Source organism: Megalops cyprinoides, chromosome 22 (assembly GCF_013368585.1).
Source record: "Megalops cyprinoides isolate fMegCyp1 chromosome 22, fMegCyp1.pri, whole genome shotgun sequence".
In the NCBI taxonomy this organism is placed as follows: domain Eukaryota; kingdom Metazoa; phylum Chordata; class Actinopteri; order Elopiformes; family Megalopidae; genus Megalops; species Megalops cyprinoides.
In genome coordinates, this window is record NC_050604.1 from 11,009,011 (window position 1) to 11,023,707 (window position 14,697).

General features: G+C 41.3%; 1 protein-coding gene across 1 annotated transcript in view; it reads right to left on the minus strand.

The window, feature by feature from the left end:
• The window catches only part of LOC118769364 (multiple PDZ domain protein-like), a 45,186-nt gene extending 31,837 nt beyond the window's left edge, over positions 1-13,349 (minus strand). Inside the window, 14 exon segments of the mRNA XM_036516397.1 lie at positions 218-448; positions 943-1,086; positions 1,563-1,709; positions 2,173-2,252; positions 3,708-3,909; positions 4,868-4,956; positions 5,400-5,539; positions 6,064-6,257; positions 6,749-6,877; positions 7,260-7,473; positions 8,055-8,194; positions 8,566-8,778; positions 11,576-11,736; positions 13,315-13,349. Of these exon segments, the coding sequence (XP_036372290.1) occupies positions 218-448; positions 943-1,086; positions 1,563-1,709; positions 2,173-2,252; positions 3,708-3,909; positions 4,868-4,956; positions 5,400-5,539; positions 6,064-6,257; positions 6,749-6,877; positions 7,260-7,473; positions 8,055-8,194; positions 8,566-8,778; positions 11,576-11,736; positions 13,315-13,327 (2,097 nt within the window). The 5' untranslated portion in view covers positions 13,328-13,349.
• Between the last annotated feature and the right edge of the window lie 1,348 nt (positions 13,350-14,697).

The window sequence follows — 14,697 nt, forward strand, 5'->3', positions numbered from 1 at the left end:
ATACAGAAAAAGACCACAATTCCCACAATGCAACTGCACGGAAAGAGGCATACCTCTGGAAGGGTGTACTTATCATAGCGCAACATCCTGGACAAAGAACAGATCCAGTGCTACAGTTGCTCCAAACATTTTACCATAGAACATCAACAGATGATTGACTAACATGATTAATTCATTATTTTTCATGTAACAGCTTAACCTACTCCTGCCCATTTACCTGGTAATCTAAAATGCTGAAGCCGAGGCCAGCATCCCCCTTTTCTAGCTCAATGACTCGTATCTCCGCTTCCCACATGGCCAGCGGAGATCCTCGAGTTTCCTCTGTCGTGCGGTCTTTCAGAGAATCGTCTGTTTCATGGCACACAACGCGGCCTGCGAGCTCTCCCTGGACCTTAAGGACGGGATTACGGACATTATGAGAAGTCACCCCACCCACAGCGCATATTGCCTCGGATAGAACTTGTTAAGTTTTCGTCCCTTCGCCTCAATTTCTGTTCCATTGGTTGTTTGCTGTTGCCTGCAAAACAGAGTGACTTTTCCTCCATTTATGGCACTTGTGTCGCATTCCACCTGCGGTGCTTTGTGCGGATTGATGATAATAAACTTGTTCCGTTCTGAATCCCACTCCTTCGCATGATAAATCTTGAAGCGAGCCGCCTACTCCATTAGTCAGACTGTGCACAGATAGAACGTATGAGTTGGATGAATGGGGAAGACTTAGGTGCTTCCTTCAAGTGTATTTGCTCAGAATCTCAAGGGGCAATTCAAGAGCCCTGAATAAGGATGAAAATCATACATTATCGAAATGCAAACATAGAACAAGAAACCGTGTTTTATCAGAGTGTTTAAAACATGTAAACTATCTAAGAATAAAATGCATTAAAAAAGACCACTGACTTGGATGGACAGAAGTACCTTCTCACTGGACTCAGCAGTCGACACCTCCAGGCTGGATTGGCCAGAACTGCTGTCACTCAACACTGGTTGGGCGGGGCGACAGCACACCATACATACAGACACAGGCAACTCCTTCAGAATGCTAATCACCTCCTTGTGAGTCTCACCAATGAGGCAAACCCCATTCACCTGCAACAAAAAAACAACAATACTAGTTTGACTTGCATGCCAATGAGACAGGTAAAAGAATTTAGGATGTACAGATCATGACTCTCACCATGATCACCTTCTAAGCAACCTCCCTTTTCTGTTATAAATTTATACAGACACCATATAAAAAGCGTTTATGATTCTGTGTGTATATCTCTGAAAAGTGAGTCACAATTCTGACTGACAAAAAATAAAGTGTCTCGAACAGCCTAAAAGTTTCAAGTAAAACTAATGGAGAAGAAAAAGAGCCGCCTTCGCGAGGACCTGAAAATAAATTTTAACTGATACCAACACCATTCTTGTTTTAATTACTAAATCTGGGTATGTGGGTTTTACAGATTACTCGGGCAATACCTTGGGGATTACTATGGCATTGTGCAAGAACTCGACTATAAAATTAAATGTGACTTCTTTTTCAACTGCTAGTGAAATTCAGCCGCTGGTGCGATGCCCACCTCCAGCAGCTCGTCCCCGGTGAGGATCTTGCCACTGCGCCCCACGGGCCCCTCGGGCAGGATAGAGCAGATGTAGTGGTGGCCAGCATTGGTCTCCAAACTGATGCCCAGCCCGCTGCACTCACTGAACTTCTCAACCTGGGCAATCTGGCGCCATGACAGAGAGGAGAACTGCTGAATGGCATTCAAGTCACGGCGTCAACCTCAAAAACTCTTTCTGAATCATTTTATCATTAACACTGTGATATGGAGTAAGGAATCAAGCCAACAAACTAAGCATTCCCCTCAGACAGAATTAAAATGACTAAATCTACTGGCATTAAATATTATGTTATTATTTTTTTTTTTTTTTTTTATTATTGTGAAAAAAGACCTTCATTATATTTTCTATGGTAATTTAATCCAGTACATGACAAATGTTCAGTTTGCACAGGTGATTAATATATGCATAACTGTAAATATTTACTTATTCACATTTTTATATTCTGTTGTCAACAGTTCGGGGAACTGGAGACCGCAGCACCAACATGTATTTTCCCAGGTGTCAGCAATAAAGACGTCAAAATGCAGAAAAACCAAGAGACAAAAAAAGTGTTTTCATTTCACGTACCACTACTTCATTACTGAGGCCAATCACACTTTCCCACTTCTTCTTCAGTTCCTCAACTTGAGCTGCAGTCAACTTGACTCCTTCAAAAAACGCAAATATCACTGCATCCTCGCTGTCACTTTCAGAAGACGACGACATACCCAGATGCGAAACCCATCTGTAGCTCCATATAAAAGAGGGCTGATTCAGACTACCCTTTTTAGTCAAGTCTCTGACACATATTCTTCTAAAAATACACGGCAGGTGAAACATTCCCTCTGAAATAACTTCCAGCGAATGCAGCTGCTGGAGATTTAAACATAGCGGGAGGAATGCACGGTCTGATTCAACAAAGTGCAATCAATCAAACCCAAGATAAGATTTTCATAGTGCCAGGTACCCTACATTTGTATTTTATTACTCCTTTCCTCTAAAATATGACTTATCTACGGTCACATGCTCACAGCAGAGGCAAGTGCTTGAAATACACAGACCTTTTTAAAAATCTCTCAAATTACTGCATGCATTTATAAGGTCGCTCATAGCTTTCCTTCCTTTTTTATTTTTTACATATGGCTGCTTTCTCTCCATGGGAATAAGAATGAAGTCTCCATAAGGTGAGAGGTATACCATCACCTCTGTAAGCCTGTATTAAAAGTATCAATAAAACTGGAGATTCAAACGCAGTAATGCATAAAATATATGGTTCGTGCAGCATGAGAATATGCGCATTTATCAGAAATCCTTCATGTACTGACAGTTATCTTTACTGCTGCTTTCATTTACATTGGTTTGTCCTTCTTATTGCATTTCCCCTTTTAGATGCAAAGGCTGCTTGGAAGATCACACTCTGAGTATGCACCGACAATTGGGGTGAAGGAATCAAATGATCCAGAAAGGTTTAGCGTGCTCTTTAGCCCTGCATACACCAACACAACAAGTTCAGGACAGGTAAAGCCTGCATACAATCCTAACAACTGGGCAAAACATATTTCATTTAATATCATTTACTGATTTAATAGGGACAGTGAAACCATTAATGACATGTCACAATATGTATCACACCTAAATTAGCCACAGGCTAGTTTTCATAGTAGACCCTGTTACAAAGCAATTAAAAAACACACACAAAAACATCAAAATCTTCCATAAAAATTGAGACATGTTCAAAATTTTTTTGTGGATTGAGGGAAGAAAGATGAACATTGTGTATTATGAATGTCAATGTCAAGTAAAGTCAAGCTTATTCATCCAAAAAATCAAGGTATTCTTGCCAAGACGCACTTTTTTTTTAAAAATAGGCTTCATCATACGGTCATGGGTAAATATTATAACACAGAAAAACGTGAAAGAGCTGGCACCCACGCACTGTAGCTCAAACTATTCTGATTCAAGATGCTTGAGCTGCTAGAAAACAGCTCTCATTCTTTTCCTTCAGTGCCTCCCTCATGTACCTGGCACCAAATGAGCACCTAGGTGACATTGCAGAGCTTTTGTTTTTTCTCGTGTTCACAGAGTTTGTGGGTTGTTTGAGATGCAGCGCTTGGCTGCGGTACCTTGCGTGCTGGCCGTGTGCATTGCGTCCACAGTGAGGTCAGGCGGCCGGTCCCCGTGTCCGGTCAGCAGTGCTGATGACGTCAGTGCCTCCGGCAGATGGATGCCCCTCCTCCCCAGTTTCAGGTGGACCGTCTCTCCTATGTTTCTTAGGAACTCAACTGCCTGCTCATTGGTGTAGCCCTGGATGTCTGTCCCATCCACCTGCAGTGCCAAACACACATGCACATGCACACAGACATACATGCACACGTGTAGACACACATACCCACAGATACATGTGCGCACACACACACACACACACACACACGCACACACACACATACAAACACAAATGTGTGCATGGACACACACATGCGCACAAAAAGACACACACACAAACATATGCAAGCCGGAGCAAGCACAGAGCCACGCACATACACACAAACAGACACAGCAAACACACACATAGACAGGCACACACGCACACAATTAACAATGAGAAACAATCAGCCTCCGAATACAATAGCTTCATTGTCTCAAAGGACAAACTATGATCATAACCTTAATGGAGAGATAGGATGACTGCTTGGATGAGCCATAGCCTAATATCAGTAGAAACATCATTATCAAAATTGGAAAGCTGGAAAAGCTCTGTGTATCATTATAGTGTCTTTTTATGTGCTCTTGTTGTGAAGATTTGCAACCTTGCAAGACACTGTCAGACCATATAAGAGGCTGCTGGAAAATAACCATCTTAGACTTGCTCACTTGTTTAGTATTCAGAAACGGTGAGAAACTACACTCAGCTTTTTAATTGGGCTTGAGTGGGTCGAGAATTGAAATGTTAAACCTCGTCAGAACCACCGATCCTAATTATCCCAATGTAACGTACGTAATTAATGTAAACGGAAGCTGTAATTTTGACTGAAAAATAATCAAATGAATTATCAAATCTGTAATTATCTAATGCTGTTCTCTCTCATGCTCATGAACCTGCTATATTTTTCTCTGCAAATTATCCACAGTGATATGATCATTTAAATTTGGGGGAACATAATGAGAGATTAATCAAACCCTATATCATGCTAAAATTCAATCTCTGGATCTGAAATCATTTGAATACGTGCGGAGTACAATGAAAAAGTTATAAGGGAGTTTTGGATTCTGTTGAAACACTCACAGCTATGATCTGATCACCAACTTTTATTCGGCCATCTTTTTCAACAGCGCTGCCCTTTATTATGCTCTTTACAAAGATTCCGGAAGGTTCTGTCAAAGGAAACTAGGTTATAGGTTAACAAGTCACCAGTGCTATTAATTTAAAATGAGCAATTTGCTAATGCTAAACATGGGGATAAATGGAAATATAGTGGCTATAGTGAAAATGCAAGCAGGGTATTTTGATAGCATGATGAAAGTTTGTTTCTCATGATGAAACATGAGAAACAATTCTATATAAACGTATATCCATGTCCTTTGAACACAAAAAGTTTGTTTACTGAATTATGTGTCATGCAACTTTTCAGTACTGTGCTTTATAAAATGCCATCAGCAAAACAGAAAATCACATATCATATTATCACTACTAATGTTATGGTCACTACAAATACTACTACTTCTAATAATAATGGACCCTGAAGAAGGTTTAAATAAATACATAAGGTAAGTTTAATAAATGTAGAACATTGCAGGAATGAAATGGACACCCTTACCTGAATTTCTGTCCCCTATGTAGCCAGCGATGTTTATCCCTAATTCTCGTGAGTTTTTGGTGAGCTCCACGCCAAACTCTTCCACCTCTTTATCTCCGAATCCCTGCAGCGAGGAACAGGAAATGACCCATCAGTCCGGTCTGGTGCAGCACTGGGAAGGGTTTGGCCGGTCACACGGCTGAATTCTCCCGATTCCACATCCAGACCCGATGGGCATTCCTCATGTGTATATCAACAGCACGCTGTGCTGCAAAGCATTTCTTAGCTGGCTACTTCTACTTCAGAATCTAATAATGCACTGTCAGGTATAACCTTATTCTCAGATCAAAAGCATTCAGCAAAAGACACTTCCAATTATGGTACAGTAGAATGATTGACCCATTTCACAATTTTGATGCAGATAAGTAAACAAATAAAACAGACAATGTTCTTAAAGGTCTGTGAAGGGTGGCCCCGCTTTCAATGTCAGATTAATGTTGTCGTTCCCCTGCCAAATGCCCGCCCTTTTAAAAATACTCCAGGCGTATTCTTCAAGTTAAACTGGAAATCAATCAAAAACGAATGTGCTCTGCAACAGTGGGCGTAAGGCATTACATTTGGTACTTGGTCCAGGAATTTTTCCAGTCAGTTCAAATGCGCGGGTGTACTAACCAGGCCTTCAAGCAGCATCTGCTGCTTGGAAACAGGAGGTGGCGTCTTTGGGGAATCAGAGGTTTCGTCCAGGACTTCCCTTGAAACTACCAGAATCACTTTGCTGCCGCACTGCTGCAACACTTGGGCCACCTGGTCGCAGCCCATTCCCGACAGGTCAGTGTCACCGATCCTCATGAGGCAGTCCCCGCTGCGCAGTCGCCCGTCCTAAAGGATGCATATTTCACTGTTGCCATTTACATCAATGTAAGATGCGTTATGCTGATAGAGGGCCCTCCAGCCCTGCTCCTGGAAGGCCACAATGTGTGTAGGCTTTTGTTCAGGTCAAGTACCAAGCCATTTGATTCAACACATCACTGTCCAGTTTGACTTATTTTTTTTACCATTGCTGAGAACGTCAGTGTGTTAAAAAAAAAAAAAAAAACTTGGTATGTGGCCTTCCAGGACCATTACTGTCTAATCACATGGCAGAGAATTTACAGTACATCAGACTACTGTGGATTTTATGAAATTAGAATTCAAGCGATTAGTAACTGAACAAACACGTCACTTTTCTCAAAGACACAGAAACAAAGCACTGTGAGGAATTACTATGCTTTCTATGAGTTCCTTGGTAAGCCCCAGTTAAAAAGACATGTTTTGGATATGGCATTACTTCAGCTTTTGTTTATAAATTTACAGGGGTGAATTTGCTGTACCTTATCAGCTATTCCTCCAGGCAGGATGGTTTTGACCATGACGCCAGAAGGCTTCCTTCCCACAATGCCAAAGCCAAGGCCAGTCCTATTATTCTCCAGCACTATGGTTTCCACTTCCTGTCTGCGGTTCTGTTGGAAGACAGGATTAAGTGAAACACAAGAACCAAAACTAACCGAGCAATCTTTACCTGTATATTATAGCAAAAGGTTTTTCTACCTGTCTGAAGGAAATGTGCTAATATGGCAAATACACTGTGAATTTATATTTGCCAATACTTCAACAATACAGGTCTACATTTCTGATGTTTAGTCTTTGCCTTACCACAAAAAGAAAATTTAGAGAACAAAACTGTGTGTAAGCCTTGTACTTTAAACACACTGCAACAACATAATCTTTTACTTATCTCATAACAAGTCATTATAATAAGATGACTGGTCATGGAATTCAAAAACTCAAAGTGTGATGCAACAGTACAAATTAATTACTGTGATGTAAGTCTGGGAGTGTCACCTTGCTGGGACAAAGGGGCGGGGTGCGGGCTGTCGGCAGCTTGTGAGATATCGCAGGGCTGGCTGTCTCTGGGATGGGCCCTCTGGCCACGGTGAGCTCGACCTTCTCCCACGCACCCTCCAGCATGCTGGTGACCTGTTGTACAGAGGCTACCCAGTCCAGCAGCTGACCATTGATGGCCAGGATCTGATCGGCTTCCTTCAGCTTCCCATCACTGCGGGAGCACTCACTCAGGTCAAAATGAATCGCTCCAGGATGAACCTGCTGATCTCTCCGGCAGTGCAGGTTTTTTATCACATGCATCAGAATACATAATGTCCCATGAACTATTTTCTCAACTGCTTTAACGTACCACTGTGAGAAATTTACCACAAGGTGATGCCTCCTTTTTCTTCACATTATATAGCCATGTATATTATGCTATCTATTATATTATATTGAGGCACACAGAGAATGTCAAGTTTTATACTTTTTGCCTATGCAACTGAGGTGTAAAAGTGTTTCTCTGTGGTTATTCGATGTCACCCTTGGCTTTACTGCACACATAAAGTTTATTATGATGTACATCCTTCCATAACTCAAAAAGACATTTTCATCATCTTTTTGTATGTAGTCATGGATGTGCTAACACACATGCTGGCTTTCTGTGCACTTTGCCTAATAAAAGTAAATGCAGTACCGATAAATATACAATAACTTCCATGAAAAATTCCAGGAAACTAATGAATACTTTTGTGTGCATCCCAGCTCCTCTTCTGAGTGGTTAGGTGTGAAGCCACCTTCAGGGCTGCTTACCAGTGCGTGACACTGCCTGTCTGGATCTCCTGCACGAAGATGCCCCCCTCGCCTCCGCTCTCACTCTTCACGGCGACAAAGCTGCAGCCCAGATTGCCGGAGACCGGCTTCGAGAGCTCGATGTGCGTCACGTACCGGCCCTGCACAAAGAGCAGCGCCTCAACAGGTGAAAAAAAAACCCCACAAATTCATGAATGCATTATCACACCATCGCTGAGATAAAGGGCAAACGCTGTCTTTAATTATGTAGCCCTTTTCAAGAGGCTGCCGTGCGGCGTCATACCCTATTTGCATTGCTGAAAAAAAAGAACCAAGGCAAAGGTGTTTTAGTCTAGGTGCATTAATTACTTTGAGCAACAAGCCATTGCTGCTGCTATATTAAGCCTCTAAGAGAAGCGTGTTTGCTACACTGAATATTTCCATTTGAAGGGTTTTGGAGGGACTGGAGAAGCCCAAAGAAAGAAAGATATGTTTTGGTCGTTTTTGGTGGCGAACTCTGCCACCTCCGCACCTGGGCCATGGCGCGAATGACCCACTCCGATGTGTCGGCAGACAGTTCGCCGTTGACCCGCGGTGAGGCTGACGCTATGGGGGAGTCCGGCTGCACTCCGTGGCTGCCGTTCCGCAGCGCCAGCTCGTACGATTCGCTGTGGGCCAGCGCGCGGAGGCGGGAGGGACACGCCCCGGTCAGGGGGCTGCTCAGAGAAGACAGCAAGGCGCTCTCCTAAAAACAACACAACAAAGACACGAATGGGGGCGTGAGTGACATGGGCCCCTATTACAGCTGACCTGAGAGTGCTTTGTTCTTAACTTTGAATAATGAAGTAGAGTGGTAATGGTCTCTCACATTAAATTTCCTTCATTTTGAAGACCACAAACTTAATGTCACATAAGAAAGAATAACAAAGCCCACAAATAGCTTAGGGTTACCCAAAGTTAAGGATGCACTGCAGTTAGAATAGAGGACAGGGTCACTTTTCATTGGTCTCTGTATTATCGTAAGGGGCACCTTGGTACATTAATCATGAATATTTGCTATCTCTGTTTTTAAGGAAAAAAAGTTCCTCAGATAATTTAACTTAATTAAGATTAATTTAATTTGTGTGTATATACAATATATAACACTAATGTTATCCAAATGCTTTCAGTAGCTCATTTCCATCCACATTCCATCCGTCCACTCCAACCCTTTAGACGTGGGCTGAAGACACACCTCTTCAGACTCTACCTGGACACCCTTGCCATTCGACCTTGTAAATGTAAGATTCTTGGCTTGTACTTATAGCACTATCTCTTACCTTGTATTTGTAGCATGTTTTTGCCTAGGTAGTTTAGCAGCACTTTATTGTCCCAGTGACTGTATTTGATATATGTAACCTTAGATCAGATTAGTTCTGTCTCACTACACCGACCTTGTGCTCAGCTACAGCACTATCCGCATTGTATGACCTGTACACATACTGCCCTTGTGCCTGTTTGCCCACTATATGCACTTTTGTATGTTGCTTTGGGTAAAAGTGTCTGCTAAATGAATAAGTGTGAATGTAACATTGACTGTGACGAATTGTAGAAAGGGATATTGGTACCTCAAGATGGATAGTTACGCAACATCCTTTATATGAAGTTCATTCCAATTACCTAATCCCTTCGGAATAACAACCTCAAACCTACATTCCTTCAGTATGCACGTTTCATAAGGGAATAATGTGAATGCGGAACCACAGAGCTGTGTGTCTTATCAGCTGGCTGTCTTCTGCACTAGTTTATTCGGATGTTCTGTAAGTATGCATGGATAACAATGTCCGTCAAATACATAATAAACACCAACAGCATCTGTGGTCCTTATTATCCACTTAATTCAGCTATATCCATGCTCCTTAAATGTAACGATTATAGAGCAACTGGAGATGTTCTTTTAATAAACAAAATCCACTTTAGAACAACAGATAAAATGAGCCGACAGCCCCCACAGAGGCAGAAATGTTTCATCGTGCAATAAAGGCATGGTTGGGAGGTATGATAGTGTGCAGGTACATCTCCTTTATCAGCATATCTATCCCTTACCCAGCAAGCATCCGAGTGACAGTTTTACACAGGGACATCACTAGTCAAACCGGGTAAGTATATTAGCGTTCCACTTTGGTTCTTGCACATTTGAGAATCCATTCCTGTCCCACTTCGCACCCCTCTGGTGTGCAGAGCCGGCTGTTGCTATGGTAACTCCCAGGGGGAGTTCGGCGCACCAGATGAGCCGAACTCTTGGATTTGGAATGGAAACAAAGCACAAAATTGCATCTTTGTTCGGGATAGCTCCGACTTAAATTAGTCAGCCAGTGGTTTTAAACTGCCTTAAGCGCAGCCTTCGTCAGTGGCTGCGACTTGAATTGAAAATGCTTCTTTCTTTTTCCTTCTTTGTTCTGTTAGTCACTGTGAGGCAACCCGCAACAGACAGTTTACTTCAAACATTTTCTTTGTATATCAAGGAAATGACCGGAAGCATTCTCAAGGCTTTAAAAAGTCAAGCATGCAAATTGCAGAACTGTGCCAAGAACAATTAAAGCATCGGTGATTGTACTTCAAAATGAAACAAAAATGAAACAAAAATCCCAGACATGCGCACTCAAACACACACACATACACACACACACACACACACACACACACAGATGCAAACACACACGCACACGCACATGCACCCATGCACAAGTATGCACATACACACGCGCACGCACACACACACACACACACAGATGCACACATGCATGCACTCACACACACCTACACACACACACACACAAATGCATACAAACACATGTGCATGCACACACACACACGCACACACACACAAACACAGAAACATCTGTGAGGTACAGTAATAGAGCTCATATGGAATTAAAAATTGCCCTGCTGCATTTCTTCCATGGTTTCTCTTTAGGATTACAACATCCACCAACATTTACCTAACATATGGTATCTGTATCGCAGCAAGTCTATGTTCGTTAAGTTTTCTTAACTCTGATATTGATTAAATAAAAGGCAGTAATTCATCTGACTAATACTAGTCAGGGAGAAAGAGTTCTCCACGTACCCAAGGCCCAAGTGAATGAATGTAATGAATGAAGTACATGAGGGGAGAAATGTGTCCCTTTACAGGTGGGCAGGAGAGGACCTCATACTTTTCATCCTGTACATTTGTGTTTAGCAGGGATTTTATGATTGATTGTGTGTTGGTGACATTCAACACAGTAACACTTTCTCCTATGGTTCATTTTTCATATATTTATCTGCTTCATCCAGAAAAATAAAAATAAATTTAAAGCTCCAGTTAGATAACCATATTAAATAAGACCGACATGCAAGTATTGTGCATATGCATTTTTTTTTGTAACGCCAACTTGAATACACTGCTTGGTTGTGATGTTTTAAGATTTTTCACAAAAAGAATTGTGGGCCACCATGGAATCAAAGCCATGTGGTTAGAAGACAGAACTCAGGCCAGGTTCACACCCACTCACACCCACCTTGTCCTGCTGGCCAGACGCCTGCATGGTGAGGATCTGATGGAAGAGCGGGCTCTGGAGGACAGTCTTCAGCGCGCTCAGCTTCTCCTCCGCGGGAGCCTCGCCCCTGCCTTTCAGCTTGGTCTGTAGGCGCTCCACTGCCTGCAAGGCAAGCTGGGTATCTGCAAGGTCAAGTTCATGAGAGGAACTTCAGAATCTGCGTGCCACCAAAAGGGACACTTGTTAACAACCCGTTTAGGACTCAAGATGCAGACCAGTGGACTGGCTTCTGCATCACAAAACCTGTTGGCACTGTAACAGCTGTTATTGCATTAGAAAATCATATAAATCTAAGAACCAACTGACACTAGAGCGATAATGTGGTGTGAACAATTTTAGCCACACATAATTCAATACAACCACTTAAATAACATTAGTGATTAGTTACACAATAATATGTCCACAGACTTCCCAACAATCAAAATCACATCTAGAGGACAGCAAAGGCTCTTTAAAGGTCTTTATGGATCTACAGGTTAAATAGAATGTGTATCCCAAACGTATTGCATGACATTTGCAGCTACAGTGGTCATGCAGGGTAATCAGTCATCTTTCCCCTCACAAGAGGCTTGTACTTGCACAAGCCTGACCGTTTGCAATCCCACAAGAGGGGATCATACTCTGCATCTCTCCCAATTTGAACACGGAAGTACAGCAGACTGAATAAACAAGGAGAGCGAGAGAAGTGTCACAGGGTTGGATTTTCTCCAGATTTGAAAGGGGTGAAGCTGCCGGATAAGCAATTGCACCCCCTAGACACCCCTTAGTCAATCATAGGGTGATTATCTCAGTCTCTGTTGGGCAGGTAGCATATACCAATTCAAATGTGAAACTCTGTAACTGTGACAATTCTAGAACTTTTTACTCTATATTGTACGTATTAATTTATTTTTTCACCGTCTGTCAAATCTGGCTTGCAAAATTTGACATTTAAAGACTGCCTCACTGGTCTTGTAGCATATAGCAACATTTAAAAACTGAGAACAATGATACAAGATTGAAGACAATGTTCGGTGGTTTATCCCAATTTAAGACTGATGACTGTACATGGCCCAAGCCCTTCTCTAATCAAAAGAAATTAATCAAATCAAGGAGTTCTGTCCACAGTGTTAAATGTTACCACACCAGTCTGTTGTGCATGTAAAATATGTCAGTTGTACTAACATCAGAGGTGGTACTGGCATTTTTACTTGTATAATTAGTAGCAGTATTTAACAGTGATCATAGATCAAAGTGTAATAAACATATAATAACATATTTTCTTCTCCTGACGTCCATAAATCACTGCCCAATGTCTGCCTGGATTGCTCTCTGCACATTTGGTCATGATAAATATGAACATATCAGGCGTGTAAAGATGCTTCTATACCCAATCTAGGCAAACCTCTGGTGGTTGTTATCTTGGAATCCAATCATCAGTGGATTTTCACTGGTTTTATTGGATTTGGAAAGGTCAAGACCATTCACCTATACATCTATATAGCTTCCTAGCCCAAAGGTGATTTTCATATTATGATGAGAGTTATAACAGTCCCGCAAAGCATGATGAAACCCCATGCCATGGGAAATTTGTGGCATTTTTACCCTTCTAAGGAGGACCAAGGGGAGTTCACATCAATGAATCAAATATGAGTTTTTTTCTGGAACATATATCAAAATCGCAATCGTAAAGGTCTGGTTAGGTTTAGACAGAAACTTACCCATTTTCTCCATTGTTTATTTATTTCTTTTCCCAAGTAGAGGCCAGAGTTGTGAAGCCACCTGAGAACAAGTGTTCTCTTTTCCTACGACCTACAAAATGGAAAGACGGAATGAAATAATTCTCCGTACCCAATTTCTGCATAAAAATATCTGAAAACATGCTAAGACCTTATAAAACAAAAACTGACGAAAAAAGACAAAGTTGTGCATAAAACAGAAGCAGAAGAAGGAAAATAAAATGTGTTAGAACATGTAAACTGCTATCAGAGAGAGCAAACTGTCCTTTTTCATGAAAAAAGATGGATTACTGCTAAAGATCATTGGTTTTAATTAGGATCTCAAATTAATAAATCATTACGAGAACATGGTTCAGTTCTGCATTTTTCACCACATCTGCATGCTAATATTTATAGCACTGGCCCTGTTTCAATTCAGCCACAGCTAAATCTGAATTTATGGACAATCTCTTTTTCTAATCTTTAAGAATGACCCACTGTAATTTACATGTTGGATTGAGTTTACCACAATTTTAACTCAGTTGCATATATAGCCAACAGAGCAGCTATGCGACATTAGTCACTGGTGAGAAAGAGGAGCAACATGTGCTACCAGCCTTTTAGTGATGACATAAATAGCAGTGGATTAACAGCATTTATGGACAAATTTCAGTTTTTCTTATAGCCTATCAACAGCACTTCAGACAAAACAATCATAGGACTACTAAATTAGTCTGATTAGACTTACAGTACATTAAATTTTTACCAAGAGACAAGCCAACAATTATGATGACTTGCTTCCCTTGTCTTTACAATGTAGAATGTGAAATTTTGATAATTTATGGTCATATACAAAAATGCATCCAGTTCAGACATTTTTTTTATCACTGTTTTGTCTGTATGAAAAATACCAAATCAAAAAGCCTAGCTCTGTGCTGTGCGCGCTACATCAAGGTTGCTTGAGTCTAATGCTCTTATTGGAGGATTAGCATCTGCAAATGGCCTTAACCAGGCACTACGGTAATTGACTTTGGCATGTGGCTTTACAACAGGTTTGTTTTCTACTTAACAACAGTAGACATATGCAAAAAAACATTTTACAAAATGTCACTGATTCGGGGAGAATATTCAATAAAAATAAGGATCTCAAGTTTTGCGCTGCCCTTTTAAGGGCTATCAAAGGTACAATGATACGTTAACCCTACAATATCTACAAACACAGCTTTGCCATGTTAAATCTAACCGGGGGAAAAAAAAACTCTATTGTGTGAGACAGAATTATAAAATACGGATCTGAAGGACTTCGCAATATCAGAAATAGAAAATATGACGCACGGAGCTCGTAAACTGTCAGTACACAGTTCTGATTTATTATCTTCAGCGGAT